Here is a 23011-nt window from a genome sequence, read left to right as displayed (position 1 = left end):
CTCTGTCTCTCTCTCTCTCTCTCTCTCTCTCTCTCTCTCACACCCTCTGTCTCTCTCTCATTCACTCACTCACACACACACACACACACCCTCTGTCTCACACACACACACCTCCGTCTCTCTCTCTCTCACACTCACACACCTCCCTCTATCACACACACAGAATCTCTCTCACTCTCTCTCTCTCAATTCAAATTCAATTTCAATTTAAGGGGCTTTATTGGCATGGGAAACGTATGTTAACATTGCCAAAGAAAGTGAAGTAGATGGTAAACAAAAGTGAAATAAACAATAAATATTAACAGTAAACATTACACTCAAAAGAATAGACATTTCAAATGTCATATTATGTGTATATATATATAGTGTGTGTTGTAACAATTTGCAAATAGTTAAAGTACAAATGGGAAAATAAATAAACATAAATATGGGTTGTATTTACAATTGTGTTTGTTCTTCACTGGTTGCCCTTTTCTTGTGGAAACAGGTCACAAATCTTGCAGCTGTGAAGGCACACTGTGGTTTTTCACCCAGTAGATAAGGGAGTTAATCAAAATTGGGTTTGTTTTCGAATTCTTTGTGGATCGCTGTAATCTGAGAGAAATATGTGTCTCTAATATGGTCATACATTTGGCAGGAGGTTAGGAAGTGCAGCTCAGTTTCCATCTCATTTTGTGGGCAGTGTGCACATAGCCTGTCTTCTCTTGAGAGCCAGGTCTGCCTACGGCGGCCTTTCTCAATAGCAAGGCTATGCTCACTGAGTCTGTACATAGTCAAAGCTTTCCTTAAGTTTTGGTCAGTCACAGTGGTCAGGTATTCTGCCACTGTGTACTCTCTGTTTAGGGCCAAATAGCATTCTAATTTGCTCAGTTTTTTTGTTCTTTCCAATGTGTCAAGTAATTCTCTTTTTGTTTTCTCATGATTTGGTTGGGTCTAATTGTGTTGTTGTTGTTGTTGTTGTCCTGGGGCTCTGTGGGGTCTGTTTGTGTTTGTGAACAGACCAGCTTACTTAGGGGACTCTTCTCCAAGTTCATCTCTCTGTAGGTGATGGCTTTGTTGTGGAAGGTTTGGGAATCGTTTCCTTTTAAGTTGTTATAGAATTTAACGGCTCTTTTCTGGATTTTGACAATTAGCGGGTATTGGCCTAATTCTGCTCTGTATGCATTATTTGGTGTTTTACGTTGTACAACTCTCTCTCTCACACACACACACCTGCCTCTCTCTCTCCTCACACACACACACACACCTCCCTCCCTCTCACACACACACACACATCTCGCTCTCTCACACATTTTTTATTTATTTCACCTTTATTTAACCAGGTAAGCCAGTTGAGAACAAGTTCTCATTTACAACTGCGACCTCGCCAAGATAAAGCAAAGCAGTGCAATAAAAACAACACAGAGTCACATATGGGGTAAACAAAACATAAAGTCCAAAATACAACAGAAAATATATATACAGTGTGTGCGAATGTAGTAAATTATGGAGGTAAGGCAATAAATAGGCCATAGTGCAAAATAGTTATAATTTCGTATTAACACTGGAATGATAGATGTGCAAAAGATGATGTGCAAATAGAGATACTGGGGTGCAAATTAGCAAAATAAATAACAATATGGGGATGAGGTAGTTGGATGGGCTAATTACAGAAGGGCTGTGTACAGGTGCAGTGATCGGTAAGCTGCTCTGACAACTGACACCTAAAGTTAGTATCTCCACCCCCTCTCTTTCTCTTTCTGCCTCCCCCTTTACTTCTCCCCATCCCCCTCTTTCCCCCGTCTCTCCTCTGTCTCCCCCTCTCAGGAGAGATGGTTCGTCAGGCCAGGGTTCTGGCTCAGGCCACCTCTGACCTGGTGAATGCCATGCGGTCAGATGCTGAGGTGGAGGTGGATGTTGACAACTCTAAGAAGCTACTTGCTGCAGCTAAACTACTGGCAGACGCCACAGCCAGGATGGTGGAGGCTGCTAAGGTACATAATGGCTTATTGACTGTGCTGAGCTTTCGGTCAACAACAACCTTTGTCAGAACCGGTCTGATGAAGGTCGTTGTTCACTAAAAGCGTAGAACATTAAGCACTGAAACTTGCATCTGATCAAGTGTGCAGAGATCTCTTTTCATTTATTTTGTAGAAAGGGGTTAGAGCACATGTCAAACTGATTGATGAATTAAGGTCACTAATTAGTAAGGAACTCCCCTCACCTGGTTGTCTAGGTCTTAATTGAAAGGAAAAAACAAAAACCTGCAGACACTAGGCCCTCCATGGAATGCGTTTGACTCCCCCTAGGAATTCATAGATACTCCATTATGTATGTAGTAAAGGAGTTGTCCAAACGGAAGGTTAGTAAAGTAGGTTGTACTAAAGTAGGATCTTACTGATTCGTCCTCTACACAACTAGAGCAGTGAAATTCCTCAAACTTCCTTCCAAGAACCGATGATCTGTCCTGTCAATAGTTTTTCCCATCCTGTACACACAAAGTGACATTTTCGTTGCCTTCCTGGATGTGCTGGGGCAAAGAGGACCCGGCTGGAGTCCCTAGAGAGAGACGTCTGTTTATGAATCCCAGAATGTCTCAGTCAGAGCCGTGTATGGCAGCAGCAGGATGTCCCGTGTTGTCCCTCAGATCACCATGTTCCCATGAAGTGACCTCATCACTAATGAACCCCCAGTGACATCTGGGGTACCACTGATTGTACCGCTGTGACCAGCTATGGTGGCCTTCACATTTAAACACTACCCAGAGACCAAGAGACTGAGTAGTTCTCACTGAATGGAGGAGGACAGGGATCACAATGGGGTCTGAAGGAATTTGGCTATTTGTCGCTATGTCGTGCTTTCTCTAAAAATAGCCTTTTCCAGTGAAAAACTACAGGTTGTAATTCGCAGAGCTGCCAGTGTATGTTTGATATGACATGGTTATCCAAATGGGGTTGTATTGCATTTGATTACATTCATTCAAACCAGAGCAGAATAGAACATGTTGGCTTAGTTGCTTTTTCCACAGTGCTATTTTGGTGCTTCCTGGTTAAGTCAAGTTAAATATCAGTCTACTTTTATTCAGGCAGTCCACTTGATTCTTCATCTGCTCCTCAGCCTTGCAGACAATAATTAATGTCCCTGCCAACATGAATGCTAAATGGGGCCATAGCTTACAGCTGGTTAGATGCTTTTGATTCCACATGAATCACATTATAGCAGCTATCTTTATCACTATCAATGGAGGATTAGACCTTTGCCCAGCCATGGTTTCCTTGGTAACTGTCAGAAAGGGGACTGTATTTAGCGCTATAACACTACCCCTAGTTGCGTTGGGCAAGTAACCAAAAGGTGAAAAATCTGTCGATCTTCCCTTGAGCAAGGCACTTAACCTTAATTGCTCCAGGGTCACGTCAACAATGGCTGATCCCTGGCTGTGACCCCACTCTCTGAGGGGGGATATGCAAAAAAACAAAACATCAATCAATTATATGATACTAATATAAGCATAATATAATTGATTGATTGAGGTTAGAGAAGGTTTTGCTGAGGCATGGAGAGAAAGGGTTGTGTTAGTAGTGGTGAGTCCACAGTAGGGTTAGAAGAGAGGGCAGCTCTTTCTTTGGCTTTCTCTCAAAGCTGAGAAATCTGGACATAAGCCATGTGGTTTCATTTCAGACACTACTCTGTTTCATTTCCAATCCCTGTTATTATTAGAATACGATTGGTTTTCCCTTCAGTGACAATTTCCGCTCACACATAAGTGGTAAGTGACAGTTAACCTGGTGTACAGGAAGCAGTGACTAGTCCCAATAATAGACTGTACTGGGCTGGCTAACATGACACACTGTTATGAAAAAACAGTTTTCCTTTTCCACTTCAACAGTCAATCACATTATTCCTCTCCTACTCTTGAGGAATTAGTAGTGTAATGTCTCTACACATTAGTCTGGGCTTATGATAAACATCACGTTGGGGCCGTGGGTGGTATGTTTTCAGCCTGTGTGTGTGTTGTGAGATATAAGATGGCTGCTGTACTGTAGATGGTTACATTCAGCAGCAGGTGAGGGAAGCGCCTGGCTGCTTAATTAACTAAATGGCATGGAGGCTTAGGTTCTAGCTGCTCTCCATTCTCTCAACATAACAATAGGACGCAGAGAGGCTCTTAGGGATATTGGTTTGTGTGAACTGAACCCAGTGACATACAATCAGAGACAGCTGGAGAGAGGGAGAGTAAGAGAAGGAGAGAAAGAGGGAGGTAAAGAGAGAGAGAGAAAGGGATAAAGAGAGCTGGAGCCAGAGGAGGAGGTAATGAAGAGGAATCTTGACGTTTCCTCATCAACAAGATGTTGATGGATAGACAAAGAAGAGCTGCTGTCATTACAAACGGACATGATTACAGTTGGACTCTAGCAATTGCCCTGGATGCATTTCCATCTGTTCCAGTTTAATGATGGATGAGGTGTCTTTCTTTGTCTCTCTGTGTCTGTATGTCTGTCTGTGTATGTGTCTCTCGGGGGGGGGGTGTGTGTGTGTGTGTGTGTAAAAACAGGGTGCAGCGGCATACCCAGAAAACGAGGACCAGCAGCAGAGACTGAGGGAGGCGGCTGAGGGGTTACGCGTGGCCACCAACGCTGCAGCTCAGAACGCCATCAAGAAGAAGCTCATTAACAGGCTAGAGGTCAGTTGGATTGGGCTGGGCAGAGCCATTTATGTACAGTATACCTATGGGTGGCTAGGCGAGTTTGGTGCCAAGATGGCGTCCCGTTAATGGCTTTTCAAAACTCTGTATATGGCTCTGGGGCTGAGTAAGCAGGCACATCCACTTGCTTCTCCTCATCATAGCTCTTGCTCTACATTGTCAATCACATGGAAACATCAGGCTTTGAGTGAAAGTCTAGAAATAGTATTTGATATGCTGTATTTTTGGGGGCTTTAGGTTAACTGCCACAATATTGAAATGTGTAGAGGTGATTACATTACTAGAGCTATTAATATCCAGTGTCATAACTTCTGTTGATGTAAACCATGCAAGAACAGTTGGATATACAGTACAGGACATTATTGAGTGTGTTTGGAGTGCTACAGTTTACGCTCTGTACATTCAACTGATCTAGAAACTTCCTTTCCCTTCCTGTTTACATTCTGAGAAGTGATTGTAGGTTTTCCTTCATATGGAAGTAGAGACCATGCAGTAACTTGCTTAGATCGTCTTGCTACTATCCACAGAAATCTAAAAGGAGCATTTTACATATGACTGTTGAACGCAGAATGAGGGAGAGCTCAGTTTGTTGTTTTGGAAAGTTTCGTGTTTTGAAAGTGCATTAAAACGTTTATTAGTATCTAGCTACCTGAGTTTGGATCCTGAGACGCAGTTGGCATCAGTTGCTGGGACTGCTACTCTCTGTCCAGTGATCCTGCCGACCAAGGCCGGTTCTGAGGAGCTATTTGGCATAGCTGCTAGCTAGCTGCCTATCAAGCTAGCAGGGTATTCTTGAGGGCTTGAACGCAGGCTGTGGCTGGGACAGCGGATTGTTCCGGGCTTGTGGCTGTATAGATCCCTGCTGTTTGTTGCTGTTTTCAGTCTTCCCTGCGACCTGCCCTGTCTGGAACTGCAGGAGTAACAGTGTAACCTACGTTGCTAGCTATCATGACAAAGACCAAAGCCGGCGGGAGTACCATTTGAGGACAGTGGTGTCTCAACTTACACACATCTCTGACACACACACTTACCCCACCAGACGTGCCACCAGGGGTCTTTTCACAGTCCCCAAATCCAGAACCAATTCAAGAAAGCGTACAGTATTATATAGAGCCATTATTGCATAGAACTGCATTCCATCTCATACTGCTCAAATGAACAGAAAACCTGGTTTAAAATAAATGATAAAGCATCACCTCACGGCACAACACCTCTCCCCTATTTGACCTAGATAGTTTGTGCGTGTTTGTATTGATATGTAGGCTACGTGTGCCTTTTTAAAATTGATGTAGTTCTGTCCTTGAGCTATTCTTGGCTATTAATGTTCTGTATTGTTCATGTTTTGTGTGGACCACATGCTTTAGCAACCGCTAATGGGGATCCTAATAAATACCAAATACCAAATCAGGAAATTGTTTGAACCCTTCTGCCCGACGTTAAAGATGACATACCAAATATTTGATCTCTGACCTGAGGAACCCTGGCTCTAAACGGAGACTGTCTGCCTCCCAAATGGCACTCTTTTCCCTTTAGCCCCCCTGGTCAAAATAGGTGCACTATAAAGGGAATAGGGTACCATTTGAGAGGAATCCTGTGTGTGTGTGTGTGTTTTGATTAGACGAGGCAGAGATTCTGAACATGCCTGACGTGTGTGACATTCCAACAGAATGCCGCCAAGCAAGCTGCAGCTGCAGCCACCCAGACCATCGCTGCCTCCCAGAATGCAGCAGCCTCCAACAAGAACACCGCCGCTCACCAGAAACTGGTGCAGAGCTGCAAGGTGCTGGGAATATGTCTCTTAATGCTTGCATTGAACAATTTCTATGCCTACTGTATTTATACAGCTATAATGGTGCTACTGACTACAGCTATATAGAAACTGTGGTTGAATACAGTACTGTATGTGTGTTGACTGTTTGCGTATGTGTGCGGCTCTCTAGGCCGTGGCAGACCACATTCCCCGGCTGGTCCAGGGGGTGAGGGGCAGCCAGGTCCAGCCTGAAGACCTCAGTATCCAGCTAGCCCTCATCATCGCCAGCCAGAACTTCCTACAGGTACACCCCCGGTGCTTGTCTGGCTCCTAATCTCACTACACATAGAATGAAGGAATCTCAATATATTGTACAGTGCTGATATGTGTGTGTGCTTGAAAGCTTCTAAATGTATATTATTGATGATGATGTCTAATACATGGGCAGGGCTGTGTTTGGTAGTCATAATAGATTCAAATAAAGACATATATTATCTGGTACAAAACCTAATCTTCTAGGGAGTGGCGCAGTGGTCTAAAGCACTGCATCGCAGTGCTAACTGTGCCACTAGAGATCTTTCTCTTGTCCAGCCTCCGCACAATTGGCCCAGCGTCGCAGGGTAGGGGAGGGAATGGCCGGCAGGATATAGCTCAGTTGATAGAGCATGGCGTTTGCAACGCCAGGGTTGTGGGTTCGATTCCCACGGGGGGCCAGTATAAAAAAATTAATAAAAATGTAATCACTAACTGTAAGTCGCTCTGGATAAGAGCGTCTGCTAAATGACTAAAATGTAATGTAAATGGATGATTTTGACATTTCTCTTCCTGTTTCTCCCATGACAGCCTGGCAGTAAGATGGTGACATCAGCGAAGTCATCTGTTCCCACGGTGATGGACCAGGCCGCTGCTATGCAGCTGGGTCAATGTGCCAAGAACTTGGCCACCAGCCTGGCAGAGCTCAGAACCGCAGCACAGAAGGTACACACACACACACACACACACCACTTAAGTCATACCTGTCACTCACCTCTGTCACTTTGTGATGGTACATATCCCCTGTTAAGACTAGCCAGCTTCTGATGGACTAGAATTACTAATTCAATGGTCTGCTCTCTCCCTGTGCTCTTTAGGCCCACGAAGCCTGCGGCCCCATGGAGATCCACTCAGCTCTCACAGCCGTCCAGACTCTGAAGACTGAGCTCCAAGACGCCAAGATGGCTGCCATAGACAGGCAGCTGAAACCACTACCTGGAGAATCGGTCAGGGAAATCTGATGATTCATTGAATTAATCAACGTCTTTCATTTCTTCTAGTGATTACTCTTTCATCCATTGCTGAGTCTGTTTGTCTGGGTGTCTGATGTACTGTGTGCTGTTCTCTCTGCAGTTGGAGAAGTGTGCTCAGGACCTGGGCAGCACCTCCAAGTCCGTGGGATCCTCCATGGCTCAGCTGCTCACCTGTGCTGCACAGGGCAACGAACACTACACAGGTACTGTACTACTGCCCTGGTTCTCCCAATCTAATGAGAGCAATACAGCTAAATAACACAGTCATTAGCACCACCAGGATTTGTCTATAATAGTATATTTCACATTTTACTTTTACTACAGATTTTGTTGTCTACAATGTTACTAAAAGCTTCAACATATTTTGAAGCTTCAAGGTCAGTAGAGATAGTTAGATTCAGCCTTTACTCTCTGGAAACTAGCACAAAGACTAAAGCAAAAAAAACTTCCCCTGCTTCAATAGATGTGACATTCCATCAGTAAGCTTGTCTAGATGAATGGGGTAATGCAAGCTGATTCAATTTACTAGATTCCTCCCCAATGTGTTGTGTTGAAGCTGAAATGTCCCATTCCCTTGTTGAGGCAGTCAGCAGTTTAGACCTTATTAAACTAAACCAGAGGCTCTCGCTGCCTGGTATAGCACACTGTCAACATGAGAGGGCAATGGATATCGGAGGTCATAAAATGCATTTATTAAGGCTTAATTCAATGTTCTGAATGTATTTGGATGTTCGACGCATCTGAATGTAAGAAGTCCTTTTCATTCAATTGCTGTGTGATACATCTGAGACATGATTACCGTAAGCTACATTTTAAGATTCAAATCAAATTTTATTTGTTACATGTTCCGTAAACAACAGGGTAGACTAACAGTGAAATGCTTACTTACGGGGCCTTCCCAACAATGCAGAGAGAAAGATATAGAAAAAAATAAGAACACAAGGAATACATACACAATGAGTAACAATAACTTGGCTATATACACGGGGTACCAGTACCGAGTCGATGTGCAGGGGTACAAAGTACGATTTAGTGCAAAGAGGGTCATTGCAGATAGTCCGGGTAGCTATTTGGTTAATTATTTAGTAGTCTTATGGCTTGGGAGTAGAAGCTGTTCGGGGTCCTGTTGGTTCCAGATGCATCGGTACCGCTTGCCGTGCGGCAGAAGAGAGAACTTGCCGTGCGGCAGAAGAGAGCTACTTGCAGCATATGCTTATTCCGTAATAACTCTGCTTTGTTTGTAACATTCCTAACCCTACTCACCATTTGTATATTTGCCACCAGGGGTAGCAGCCAGAGAGACAGCCCAGGCCCTGAAGACTCTAGCCCAGGCAGCAAGGGGTGTGGCAGCCTCTACCACCAACCCTCAGGCAGCGGCGGCCATGTTGGATTCAGCCCGTGATGTTATGGAAGGCTCTGCCATGCTGATCCACGAGGCCAAGCAGGCCCTGGTCTCCCCCGGCGACGCAGAGAGCCAGCAGAGGCTAGCCCAGGTGAGTGGGGGACTTCAGTACAATAACGTGCAGAGCATCCATATAGGGATGAAGCTACTGGATATCTCTATAAAAGGCTCTGCTATGTGTATGTATATGGCTCTGCTAATGTCCATATTTTCCATCTGTTCAGTCTTGTTGTATAATTGTGCTCTGTCTGAATGGAGTGGACTGTGGTTGGTGCCTTTTTAGTTACAGAACCAAAGGGCTACTTGTGTTTTAATGTCACCACTTTTATTCAGAAAGTCTTGGCTTGTGTTACAGTGAAGGCCAAGTGAGAGGCAACTATTTTTTATTGGAGAGCTTCCACAGATCACTTCTCACACTACAGTACCTGGTTGTGAATAATAAAATGACTAACTTTTCATAGACAAATAATAGTTTACGTTTTATCAGCCCAGCTGAACATAACATTGATCACCTCTCAAACACAGTGAGGTATTCCTCCTCCTGCTGCTGTAGAAGGAGATGTACAGCCTTAAGCACACATCAAATATTAATGCATAGTCCTCCCCATATATCCTTCCCACCAGATGAATAAATTATGCATCTATAGATGGAGATAAAGAGACAGACTGGACAAAGTATTGTGGTGTTTGTTCTGTTCCTTTGCAAATGAGAGAGAAATAGGGCCCATTTTACATGGTGTCTAAGATCGCTTTGGTTTTGAATGGAATCCAATGAATGGAATCCAATTAAATCAACTGTGTGTGAGTCCTTGAATTCCTCTTTGGATGATTAACTCTTTCAAATCTGACCAAATAAAAGGCTTCAATTGTGTCCATTTGTATATTTTCAGGTAGTCCTAGTTGTGCATTCAGTAATCCTTTCAGCAGCACGACTCATGTTCTGCTGCTAGGCCCCACAGGGACACAGACATATTGGTTGGCATATGTTCTGTTGGAAACAGAAGTGCAAATTAGTAACATCAATTACTCCGCTATGCTTCTTGGCTCATTAGCATTTTAAGATTGTGATTGCAGCTCAACAACGTCACTGCTGTGGAAAACACCTCAGTTCACGCACAAATGATCACACTTGACACACACGCAAGCGCGCGCACACACGTACACTCGTGCTCACACACACCTGTTCTCTCTGTTTCAGGTGGCCAAGGCTGTGTCCCACTCTCTGAATAACTGTGTCAACTGCCTGCCTGGTCAGAAAGATGTGGACATGGCCCTCAGGAACATTGGAGAGGCCAGCAAGAAACTGCTGGGAGAAACGGTGAGTTCTACACTTCCTTAAGTAAAGATGAGTTTATTGAATAAACATTCACGTAAAGCCACTGATTACCCCAGAGTTAATCACCCATTTATGGATTTAAAACTGCTGCTAGGTCTAACACTTATCTAATGTTTTTACACCAAACATACATTTATTGCACCACAACCTAAACACTGATTCGCTATGCCTGTCTTTCTGTTGTCTCTCTCTGTTTTTCTCTATCTCTTATCTTTCTCTCTCTCTGTAGCTCCCTCCATCCACCAAGTCGTTCCAGGAGGCCCAGAGCGAGCTGAACCAGACGGCAGCAGATCTGAACCAATCAGCAGGAGACGTGGTCCACGCCTCCCGTGGTTCCAGCACCCAGCTCGCAGACGCTTCTGGGAAGTTCAGCGAAGACTTTGATGAGTTCTTGGATGCCGGCATTGAGATGGCTGGGCACACCCAGGTGCAGTCACAGTGGTCTGTCTGTGTGGTACTGAACCTGGAAAATGTTCATTAGGGCACACAATAGCAATGGAAAACCAAAATGAGCATTTCTTATTGACAAGTTCATATAGTACCTCCCTGTTCCACTCAGTTCATATAGTACCTCCCTGTTCCACTCAGTTCATATAGTACCTCCCTGTTCCACTCAGTTCATATAGTACCTCCCTGTTCCACTTAGTTCATATAGTACCTCCCTGTTCCACTCAGTTCATATAGTACCTCCCCGTTCCACTCAGTTCATATAGTACCTCCCCGTTCCACTCAGTTCATATAGTACCTCCCCGTTCCACTCAGTTCATATAGTACCTCCCCGTTCCACTCAGTTCATATAGTACCTCCCTGTTCCACTCAGTTCATATAGTACCTCCCTGTTCCACTCAGTTCATATAGTACCTCCCTGTTCCACTCAGTTCATATAGTACCTCCATGTTCCACTCAGTTCATATAGTACCTCCCCGTTCCACTCAGTTCATATAGTACCTCCCCGTTCCACTCAGTTCATATAGTACCTCCCTGTTCCACTCAGTTCATATAGTACCTCCTCGTTCCACTCAGTTCATATAGTACCTCCCTGTTGCACACAATTCATATAGTACCTCCCCGTTCCACTCAGTTCATATAGTACCTCCCCGTTCCACTCAGTTCATATAGTACCTCCCCATTCCACTCAGTTCATATAGTACCTCCCCGTTCCACTCAGTTCATATAGTACCTCCCCATTCCACTCAGTTCATATAGTACCTCCCCGTTCCACTCAGTTCATATAGTACCTCCTCGTTCCACTCAGTTCATATAGTACCTCCCTGTTGCACACAATTCATATAGTACCTCCCCGTTCCACTCAGTTCATATAGTACCTCCCTGGTGCACACAATTCATATAGTACCTCCCCGTTCCACTCAGTTCATATAGTACCTCCCCGTTCCACTCAGTTCATATAGTACCTCCCTGTTCCACTCAGTTCATATAGTACCTCCCCGTTCCACTCAGTTCATATAGTACCTCCCAGTTCCACTCAGTTTCTGAGAAATATATATGTTTTGTTCCGTGCCTACTGAACACGACTGAGGCACCACACAGGAGTTTTTGTGTGACTGTAATTTATTTACGTAATCCTTTTGGATATAAGGCCCTACTGTACTGTACAATTGATCAAGCTGATATGATGGAAAATGGAGGGTGAAAAGACATAGCTTGGCCAACCATCAGTCAATCTATTTGTTGATTAACTTTCTTCATAGATACAGAATATTTAATTTAATTGCCTCAGAGTGGCGGTCAGTTAAATTTAGTCTAAATAAGATGACAGTTGAAGGTCTTTTCCGGGCTGCCTTGCTGATGAGGAAGGAGTAAATCTTAGTGGCATGACACCGATTACCAAATCAGACCCAGGTGACTGCAGGGACTGCCAGCAACAGAGTTGGAACCATAGCATCTATGTTTAGATCAGAGTTTGAGGGGAACAATGGACATGTTAAGAATGGAGTAGCTAGAGAATAACAGAGGTACCGTTCTCCTATTAATCTGACTGATGTTTTGTACCAGGACCAGGGTAGGGATAGTCACATTTTCTAGTTGTTTCAGCATTGATTAGCGCTATACAGCCGTGTCATTGCTCTGAGGAGATGATCTGTCTACAAAAATGGATCAGTTACTAGGCAGATTTGGGTTCATTTAGCCCCTCTAAAAGGGTAGCAACATTTCTGTCTGACTTTTCTATACGATTGAGTTACAACTAGTGTTCAGGACTTCTAATAATTGGTGATTTTACTGTGGATGTTGTAGAGGAAAGATGACCAGATCCAGGTGATAGGCAACCTGAAGAACATCTCCATGGCTTCCAGCAAGCTGCTCCTGGCAGCCAAGTCTCTGTCTGTAGACCCTGGGGCGGCTAACGCCAAGAACCTTCTGGCTGCTGCTGCAAGGTACCTACCATACACTACCCTCTATGTGGGCTCTCAAAATACCACACCTGTTGATTGGTTATTTATTATGTCATGTTTGATTTAGAACAAGAGATTTTCCACCAACAGTTCATTCAACGTTTGCAATGTGTTACAATAAACTTATGCCAGGGCCAAAGCAATGGGAGGTTTCACTGTGCCTAAGGAAGGGGCAAGGCTTTTGATGTGACACACATGCGCTCCTCACTCTCACACCTCCAGTATAGCTCCACTTCACAGCAGAAATGTCCTCCTAGGTGGTAGATGAAGTGCTGTCTCCCTTCAGGCTTGTGGAGGCTGTTAATTTCCTGTCTGGTAATTGGAAGTTTAAGAGGGAGGGAGGGAGGTGTGACTGAAATGTCTGACTGGCTCACTGAAGAGAGAGAGAAGGAGGGATGAGGAAGGGGGGAGAGACCAGAGGGACCCAGTGCACCTTATTAGATTTGGAACCAATGGAGCCTGGGACCTTGTGTTTGTGTAATGGAGCTGAACGCTGGTCTAAGTGCCTCTCATTTTGAACTTTTCCTCTCTCGCTCCTTTCCCTCCCATCTTGTGTTTCAGAGCAGTGACAGAGAGCATTAACCAGCTAATCACACTGGCCACTCAGCAGGCCCCGGGACAGAAAGAGTGTGACAATGCCTTACGAGAGCTGGAGGTACCATCAACATCAACAACTTACATCAATAACATTAGCTTTACTGATAACAGCTGCAGTCATAGTGGTGGTAGCAGGAGTGTTAGTTGGAGCAGTAATGGTGTTAGTAAAAGCAGTGTCATCTGTTGCAGCCTTTGTTGTTATGAGAGATGGGATAATAGCATCATTAAAGTGGGTTATGTTTAAATGTTGAATAGTATAGATTGTGGGAGTGCTCCAGGACAATGTTTGCTCCCTAATAATGATATTTCTGTTTTCATGTAGCTCATTTAATTTAATCTATAATGGGTTTCTCTGGTTTTAGTTAAATTAGCCAGTTCCCTTCTCTAGATTTTAAGATATGTTTTCCCTCTCCTCTCAGGCGGTGAAAGGAATGCTGGCCAACCCCAACGAGCCAGTCAGCGACCTCTCCTACTTCGACTGCATCGAGAGCGTCATGGAGAACTCCAAGGTAGGGAGGGCCACGACCCTGAGCGCTGCTGAACGAGCAAACATAACCACAACCTCCAGACGGATGGAAAGGAGGAGAGGTGGAGAGATGGGAGGGCGAGGGGAGAAAGAGCGGTGACCTGCCTGGCTGAGGAATGCAACAGCTTAACTTCTAATCCCTCCCTTTCTTCTCCTGCTCTCTTCCTCTGTTCCCCCTGTTCTTTCAGGTCCTGGGAGAGTCCATGGCTGGCATTTCTCAGAACTGTAAAACCGGGGACGTGCCAGCGTTTGGGGACTGTGTGGGAGTGGCCTCCAAGGCCCTGTGTGGGCTCACTGAGGCTGCAGGACAGGTGAGGACACATGCGACTAAGTATCTGCTCTGGACCTACCAGACATACTGTGTGTCATCATCATGTGTGAATATGTGAGCACCCTATGTGTGCTCTCTGCTTGAGCTAGGGAGTGCTGTGCTGTTTTTCCACTACTGACCATTTCAGGGTTTTCCCTTACTACATCAATATACCACACATGAGTTGGCTTTGTCCATCTGTGGGTAGACCAGATGGTGTCTTCAGTAAAAAGCTGCTATTTTATAACATTCTAGCCTACCTGTTTTCTGCTACTATGAGACCCACGTCTGGTGCTACAGTGTGTTGATATCTCTCCTCCTCTCCTCAGGCCTCCTACCTGGTGGGCGTGTCTGACCCCAACAGTCAGGCAGGGCATCAGGGATTGGTCGACCCCATCCAGTTTGCACGAGCCAATCAGGCGATCCAGATGGCCTGTCAGAACCTGGTGGATCCGGACAGCAGCCCCTCACAGGTCAGTTGGGACATAATAACACAGGTTTGTTTGGTTTTGTTTGTTTACTAACTAGTCAGGTTTGGTTGATATGAAGAGCCTATTGAAATGAGATGTTTATGAGCAATCAGCTGCTCCCTTTGTCATGTTTACCTCTTGTCATCTACTTTAGAAAAATCATCACTAGCTGCTGATTTGTTGTTGTCCTTCATCTGATGTGTTATGATTTGTCTGTCTAGACACCCGGGTTGCCTCCCACCACGTACCAATGTTCCGGTTTAGGGTATGGCTTTCTGAGACTATGTTATGGTGGGTTTTTCCAGGTGCTGTCGTCTGCCACCATCGTAGCGAAGCACACGTCAGCTCTGTGCAACGCCTGTCGCCTGGCCTCCTCCAAGACGGCCAACCCCACAGCCAAGAGGCACTTTGTCCAGTCTGCCAAGGAGGTGGCCAACAGCACAGCCAACCTGGTTAAAACTATAAAGGTAAGATTGCGGACTCCAATTCGTTTTTTTTAAACTGACAGACTGGCCCATTATGTGTGTATTTCTATGTTTCTTAATGTCTTTCATCTCTAGGCTCTGGATGGGGATTTCTCTCAGGAGAACAGGAACACGTGTCTGGTGGCGACAGCTCCACTCATAGAGGCTGTTGAGAACCTCACAGCGTTTGCGTCTAATCCAGAGTTCGCCAGCGTCCCTGCTCAGATCAGCAATGAGGTATGACTGTACAGACTTCTGGCCATTTCTAAACATGGTGCTCCGTTCAACTTGTGTGAAAGTTGAAACCTTATATTGAACTCTGTGAGACAAACTGCAATGACATTGTGGGTGTAGAAAACGTTTACGTTAAACAGTTTATTTTTCATGGTTGTCATGGAGATGTTCATCTTTCTTTCGTTTGTTTATGTGCAGGGCTCTGCTGCTCAGGAGCCCATCCTCCAATCAGCTCGCTCCATGCTGGACAGCTCCACCCACCTGCTGAAGACTGCACGTTCACTGGTTATTAACCCCAAAGACCCGCCCACCTGGTCAGTCCTGGCTGGCCACTCTCGGACTGTGTCCGACTCCATCAAAGGTCTCATCACGGCCATCAGGTTAGTACAGTGACAGCACTGCACCTCTTAATGGCCTGGACATAGACATCTGTTATAACTCATAAAGTTATGATACGGAGCTATAATAACCTTCAGAGGGTTGGACAAGACCATAATGTACATCCTTGATCTCTGATTGGCTGATTTGGCTCGAGGCTATTGATTGGCTTACTCAAGGTTTGTCAAAATTGACCATCTCTCAAGATCTCTATGATCCTGTCGTATGCCTGATAGCTAATAAAAAGCATGAGCTGGCGTACACCCAGAGACCATTATTTAGTGTAGAGGTGCTTACTAACGGTGAATAAACTGTAAGCTATAAAAACAGAGAGTCTCCATATGTATAACCTCCCAGTAATTTATTGGGTAATAAAACACCAACGTTTCGGCATCACCCTGAAGAAGGCACTGTAGGTTATACATATGGAGACTCTCTTTGTTTTTATAGGATACCTGAAAGCTGACATATTTATTCCTCTTTTCCTCTCTATTCCCTGTTTCTCTCTCTCCTCCTCTCAGGGACAAGGCTCCAGGCCAGAGGGAGTGTGACTACTCCATAGATAACATCAACAGATGTATTCGGAACATTGAGCAGGCCTCGCTAGCCGCAGTCAGCCAGAACCTGGCCAGCAGGGATGACATCTCACTGGAGGTACTGATCACTAATGAGACACTGCACACTCTGCTGATGCACAGGCAACCCCCCTCTCTCTCTCTCGTTCTCCATCCTTCTCTCCCTTTACCTATCTCTCTCTCAATCTCTCTGTCCATTAGTGGGCTACAGATCTTTGATTTTAATGAAGTTAAAAGCAGTTTGGACAGGGAGTGTCAGAACTTGCCTTGCATAATGATCAATGTTGAGATTTGATTATTTTACTCTGGCCAATCCCATCAGGCCTTGCAAGAGCAGCTATCGTCCACAGTGCAAGAGATTGGCTACCTGATCGACCCAATATCTACAGCCGCCAGAGGGGAGGCTGCCCAACTAGGACACAAGGTAACTAGTTGCAGCATCATCACTGTTACCAATACTAGGTCCAAATCACCTTGTCAGGTGCAGTCAATGGCTGCATTCCAAGGTGTGTTTTATTTTTTGCAGTTGTGCTACACATCCCAGAAGATCACTAAACACTTCTCCAGGTGTTGCGAGATCTTGTAATCTGCAGCGCAGCTGCAAAAAATGACAACCCCCACCTGAACATTGTGACTGCAATACACATGCTTGACTGCAATAAATGACGATCTGGAACGCAACAATAGTCAGTCTAACACATTAACCTTGACCCCTGTCTTTCCCAGGTGACCCAGCTGGCAGGCTACTTTGAGCCTCTGATCATGGCGTCTGTGGGCGTGGCATCCAAGCTGCAGGACCACCAGCAGCAGATGACCTTCCTGGACCAGACTAAGACCATGGCAGAGTCCGCCCTGCAGATGATCTACGCAGCCAAGGAGGGCGGAGGAAACCCCAAGGTATGGGTAAATATGGGCAATATGGCCAAAATGTCATGTCACAATATTTTTCTAATTTATGATGGTATTTTAAAGTATCTGAATAACACAAGTTCTAAATATGTTTTATTAGTAGTGCATGCCCCTAGGATGGCAACAAATGAATTATAAGTGTTTTTAATGGGCTTTCTCCATTCTAATTGTTTTATACTTAAGTAGGACAAAACTGACAGTGAAGTAGTCCAACTTTTCATTTATTTAGCACTGTATCAACCTATCATCATAGACCGTATTGTAAAAATCCATACCGGTATGTGGATCCATACCAGTCTACCTTAAAATACGAAACATGGCTCAGCCCTACCCCAGGGTGAACCACCACAGGAGTTTGGGTCTTTGAAAATAACGCTATGTAAAACCTCCCATCATTACACATTACAACAACTTTAATTGATTGGATTTATAAATTGCTCAAAGTGCTTTACAACACAAGGGGGAAACTCACCTCATCTTTATTGATTATGCAATATAACCTAAGCAATTGCTTAGAACTAATACATCTATTGTTTGAACAATAATTAATAATATATAGACTTTTCTAAATGTAACCTTGGAAGTGAAGACTAGTAGTCTAACCTATGTCTCTGTCTGTATGAAGGCTTCCCATACCCATGATGCCATAGCGGAGGCTGCTCAGCTGATGAGGGAGGCGGTGGATGACATCATGGTGACCCTGAACGAGGCTGCCAGTGAAGGGGGTATGGTGGGAGGCATGGTGGACTCCATCGCTGAGGCCATGGGCAGGGTGAGTTGGGGTGACGGAGGGCAGGATGAGTGGGGTGTGGGGGGCATGGTGGATTCTATCGATGAGGCCATGGGCAGGGTGTGTTGGGGTGACGGAGGGCAGGATGAGTGGGGTGTGGGGGGCATGGTGGATTCTATCGATGAGGCCATGGGCAGGGTGAGTTGGGGTGACGGAGGGCAGGATCAATGGGGTGTGGGGGGCATGGTGGACTCCATCGCTGAGGCCATGGGCAGGGTGTGTTGGGGTGACGGAGGGCAGGATGAGTGGGGTGTGGGGGGCATGGTGGACTCCATCGCTGAGGCCATGGGCAGGGTGAGAGGAAGACGCAGCAACACAGCTCCGTGTCAACATACTATTGTAAGACTGGCAATGAGAAGGATAGAGAGTGCTTTTGCCATTATTGTAAATAATCAATATCCTTGGCTGTGTAGGAAGAGGAAGCCTTGAATGTTAAAACAGCTTGTTGCATCTCTCTCTTTCTCTTTCTTCCTGTCCCTTCTCTATCTCTATCTCGATCTCTCTCTCTCTGAACAAGTGCTCTGGGCAAGCTGTAGAATCTCAGACGTGCTGTGTTTTGTCTCCAATTCGATCTGCATCTATGCTGCGGTTTATGTCGTGAATCAAATCAAATTTTATTGGCCACATGCGCCAAATACAACAGGTGCAGACATTACAGTGAAATGCTTACTTACAGCCCTTAACCAACAGTGCATTTATTTTTTATAAAAAAGTAGAATAAAACAACAAAAAAGTGTTGAGGAAAAAGAGAGCAGAAGTAAAATAAAATAACAGTAGGGAGGCTATATATACAGGGGGGTACTGATGCAGAGTCAATGTGCGGGGGCGCCGGCTAGTTGAGGTAGTTGAAGTAATATGTACATGTGGGTAGAGTTAAAGTGACTATGCATAAATAATTAACAGAGTAGCAGCAGCGTAAAAAGATGGGGTGGGGGGGGGCAGTGAAAATAGTCCGGGTAGCCATGATTAGCTGTTCAGGAGTCTTATGGCTTGGGGGTAGAAGCTGTTGAGAAGTCTTTTGGACCTAGACTTGGCACTCCGGTACTGCTTGCCGTGCGGTAGCAGAGAGAACAGTCTATGACTAGGGTGGCTGGAGTCTTTGACAATTTTGAGGGCCTTCCTCTGCCTGGTATAGAGGTCCTGGATGGCAGGAAGCTTGGCCCCAGTGATGTACTGGGCCGTACGCACTACCCTCTGTAGTGCCTTGCGGTCGGAGGCCAAGCAGTTGCCATACCAGGCGGTGATGCAACCAGTCAGGATGCTCTCGATGGTGCAGCTGTAGAATTTTTTGAGGATCTGAGGACCCATGCCAAATCTTTTCAGTCTCCTGAGGGGGAATAGGCTTTGTCGTGCCCTCTTCACGACTGTCTTGGTGTGTTTGGACCATGATAGTTCGTTGGTGATGTGGACACCAAGGAACTTGAAGCTCTCAACCTGTTCAACTACAGCCCCGTCGATGAGAATGGGGGCGTGCTCAGTCCTCTTTTTTTCCCTGTAGTCCACAATCATCTCCTTTGTCTTGGTCACGTTGAGGGAGAGGTTGTTATCCTGGCACCACACGGCCAGGTCTCTGACCTCCTCCCTATAGGCTGTCTCATCGTTGTCGGTGATCAGGCCTACCACTGTTGTGTCGTCGGCAAACTTAATGATGGTGTTGGAGTCGTGCCAAGCCATGCAGTCATGGGTGAACAGGGAGTACAGGAGGGGACTGAGCACGCACCCCTGAGGGGCCCCCGTGTTGAGGATCAGTGTGGCAGATGTGTTATTACCTACCCTTACCACCTGGGGCGGCCCGTCAGGAAGTCCAGGTCAGTTGCAGAGGGAGGTGTTTAGTCCCAGGATCCTTAGCTTAGTGATGAGCTTTGAGGGCACTATGGTGTTGAATGCTGAGCTGTAGTCAATGAATAGCATTCTCACGTAGGTGTTCCTCTTGTCCAGGTGGGAAAGGGCAGTGTGGAGTGCAATAGAGATTGCATCATCTGTGGATCTGTTGGGGCGGTATGCAAATTGGAGTGGGTCTAGGGTTTCTGGGATAATGGTGTTGATGTGAGCCATGACCAGCCTTTCAAAGCACTTCATGGCTACAGACGTCAGTGCTACGGGTCGGTAGTCATTTAGGCAGGTTATCTTAGAGTCCTTGGGCACGGGGACTATGGTGGTCTGCTTGAAACATGTTGGTATTACAGACTCAGTCAGGGACATGTTGAAAATGTCAGTGAAGACACTTGCCAGTTGGTCAGCACATGCTCGGAGTACACGTCCTGGTAATCCGTCTGGCCCTGCGGCCTTGTGAATGTTGACCTGCTTAAAAGTCTTACTCACATCGGCTACGGAGAGCATGATCACATAGTCATCCGGAACAGCTGGTGCTCTCATGCATGCTTCAGTGTTGCTTGCCTCGAAGTGAGCATAGAAGTGGTTTAGCTCGTCTGGAAGTCTTGTGTCACTGGGCAGCTCGCGGCTGTGCTTCCTTTTGTAGTCTGTAATAGTTTTCAAGCCCTGCCACATCCGACGAACGTCAGAGCCGGTGTAGTACGATTCAATCTTAGTCCTGTATTGACTCTTTGCCTGTTTGATGGTTCGTCGGAGGGCATAGCGGGATTTCTTATAAGCGTCCGGGTTAGAGTCCCGCTCCTTGAAAGCGGCAGCTCTACCCTTTAGCTCAGTGCGGATGTTTCCTGTAATCCATGGCTCTTGGTTGGGGTATGTACGTACGGTCACTGTGGGGACGACATCATCGATGCTCTTATTGAATCATTAATGTACATTACTATGAACTCTAAGTAAGAATAAATGTGTCTGACTTGATTAAATGGGGATAATCTGTTGAGATAATTCACTGAGATGACAGCATTCTTTAATCTGCATTTGTAGTGGAGGTGAATTACAGGATATAACATTAGTGGATACCGTCAGTACACATTCCAGCGAGCTTGCCAGAAGCATCCATTTGGGAACCATTTCTATCTTACTCTGTGTTGATGTGGAACAGTGGCTGACATCGTAATGACAGGTGTCTAATTAGTGACAGTAGATTTACAGACTGATGCACATATTCTGTTGGGCTAATCATGGATTTAAATGTGCTAGGTGTGCATATTCATTATCATATTATAAAGGTGGATGGATACTTTGCCAGGAAGACATTAGTAAGGCAGTATGTTAAAACAGATCAGTATGACAAGGGAGTTGATAATGCAGGTTGATTTAAGGGTTTTATGTTTGGTTGAATAAGGTTTGGTTTTTGGTTAGAATAAGGTTTTGTATGTTTGGTTGAATAAGGGTTAGCCTAATGTTTGGTTGAATAAGGCTCGATTTTATGGGGGGGGGTTAGAATATGATTTTTTAATGTTTGAATAAGAGTTAATGTTTGGTTGAATAGGGGTTGGTTTTTGTTTAGAATAAGGTTTTGTGTGTTTGGTTGAATAAGGGTTAGCCTAATGTTTGGTTGATTAAGGCTCGATTTTATGGGGGGGGGTTAGAATGTTTTTTTAAATGTTTGAATAAGGGTTAATGTTAGGTTGAATAAGGCTTTTTCTATGTTTGTGTTTCCTCTCCTCAGCTGGACGAGGGGACTTCTCCTGAACCAGAAGGATCGTTTGTAGACTACCAGACTACCATGGTGAAATACTCCAAGGCCATCGCTGTCACCGCCCAGGAAATGGTAAATGGATTCAGACAGAAATATGTTTTTATTTTTGTTTTACTATTTATCTCTAGAGCAGTCAATCAATATAATTGTATTTATAAAGCCATTTTACGACAATATTTGTCACAAAGTGCTTTGCGGTAACATAGCCAACATTTTTTGGAAAAAAATTATCCAAACATGTCTTGTTTCAGGACTTGACTTAACCCCTTTTTCTCCCTGTGGACCACAGGTCATCCACAAACTTCCTCCAGCAGGCTCTGTGTTGTACAGTTTTCTCTATTACTTTCAAGGATTCAGGAAGTGTTAATGTAGACTGGTCTCTCTGCCCTCTAGATGACCAAGTCTGTGACGTGTCCAGAGGAGCTGGGGGGTCTGGCCTCTCAGGTGACCACAGACTACAGCCAGCTGGCCCTGCAGGGACGTCTTGCAGCGCACACTGCAGAACCCGAGGAGGTATCCAACCACTGCTGTCAATCCCATCCATCTATCCTTCCATCTATCCACCATCTTTATTGTCCCAATTTGACTACTATGTCACTCTAATCTGCTTTCTACTCAACAAACCTGGTACCAAATGTACAACCAGGGAGTATTCAAATACATCTTTATTTTGTCACCTTATTAGGTTAGCATGAAGTTATGTCTTGGGTTGATTGGTTTCTTCTATGCTGGTTCTGTCTCCCTCCAGATAGGTTTCCAGATCAAGACTCGTGTCCAGGAGCTGGGTCATGGCTGTATCTTCCTGGTGCAGAAGGCTGGAGCGCTGCAGATCACCCCCTCAGACAGCTACACCAAGAGAGAGCTCATCGAGTGTGCCCGCACCGTCACAGAGAAGGTACTGTACTGTAGGAGTGGTCTTCCATCCCAATAAAGTGCTCCTGAGTGGCGCAGTGGTCTAAGGCACTGCATCGCAGTGCTAACTGTGCCACTAGAGATCCTGGTTCGAATCCAGGCTCTGTCGCAGCCGGCCGCGACCGGGAGACTCATGGGCGGCGCACAATTGGCCCAGCGTTGTCCAGGGTAGGGGAGGGAATGGCCGGCAGGGATGTAGCTCAGTTGATAGAGCATGGCGTTTGCAACGCCAGGGTTGTGGGTTCGATTCCCACTGGGGGCCAGTATAAAAAAAAAAAATGTATTCACTAACTGTAAGTCGCTCTGGATAAGAGCGTCTGCTAAATGACTAAAATGTAAATGTAATGTAAAGTGTCACATACCTGGTTGACCATACACCTGATGTGGG

The 23011-nt window shown here is 45.4% G+C and overlaps 1 protein-coding gene across 4 annotated transcripts in view; it reads left to right on the top strand.

Annotated features, from left to right (window-relative positions):
- Positions 1 to 23011, top strand: part of tln2a (talin 2a) — a 117321-nt gene that overhangs the window by 78123 nt on the left and 16187 nt on the right. For all 4 annotated transcript variants that reach the window (XM_045225040.1, XM_045225038.1, XM_045225039.1 and 1 more), the window contains exons 22-46: positions 1807 to 1973; positions 4532 to 4660; positions 6348 to 6461; positions 6622 to 6735; positions 7275 to 7409; positions 7562 to 7690; positions 7818 to 7920; positions 9002 to 9210; positions 10318 to 10437; positions 10685 to 10882; positions 12709 to 12848; positions 13428 to 13521; positions 13883 to 13972; positions 14178 to 14300; positions 14629 to 14772; positions 15075 to 15236; positions 15330 to 15470; positions 15666 to 15847; positions 16367 to 16499; positions 16743 to 16844; positions 17147 to 17317; positions 17955 to 18101; positions 21682 to 21783; positions 22105 to 22224; positions 22460 to 22606. In XM_045225040.1, coding sequence (XP_045080975.1) covers positions 1807 to 1973; positions 4532 to 4660; positions 6348 to 6461; positions 6622 to 6735; positions 7275 to 7409; positions 7562 to 7690; positions 7818 to 7920; positions 9002 to 9210; positions 10318 to 10437; positions 10685 to 10882; positions 12709 to 12848; positions 13428 to 13521; positions 13883 to 13972; positions 14178 to 14300; positions 14629 to 14772; positions 15075 to 15236; positions 15330 to 15470; positions 15666 to 15847; positions 16367 to 16499; positions 16743 to 16844; positions 17147 to 17317; positions 17955 to 18101; positions 21682 to 21783; positions 22105 to 22224; positions 22460 to 22606 — 3416 coding nt within the window. The remainder of the gene's footprint in view (positions 1 to 1806; positions 1974 to 4531; positions 4661 to 6347; positions 6462 to 6621; positions 6736 to 7274; positions 7410 to 7561; positions 7691 to 7817; positions 7921 to 9001; positions 9211 to 10317; positions 10438 to 10684; positions 10883 to 12708; positions 12849 to 13427; positions 13522 to 13882; positions 13973 to 14177; positions 14301 to 14628; positions 14773 to 15074; positions 15237 to 15329; positions 15471 to 15665; positions 15848 to 16366; positions 16500 to 16742; positions 16845 to 17146; positions 17318 to 17954; positions 18102 to 21681; positions 21784 to 22104; positions 22225 to 22459; positions 22607 to 23011) is intronic.

This window comes from Coregonus clupeaformis, chromosome 15, assembly GCF_020615455.1.
Source record: "Coregonus clupeaformis isolate EN_2021a chromosome 15, ASM2061545v1, whole genome shotgun sequence".
Lineage (NCBI taxonomy): Eukaryota > Metazoa > Chordata > Actinopteri > Salmoniformes > Salmonidae > Coregonus > Coregonus clupeaformis.
Note: the sequence above shows the minus strand (reverse complement) of the source record. Positions and strands in the feature narration are given on the sequence as shown.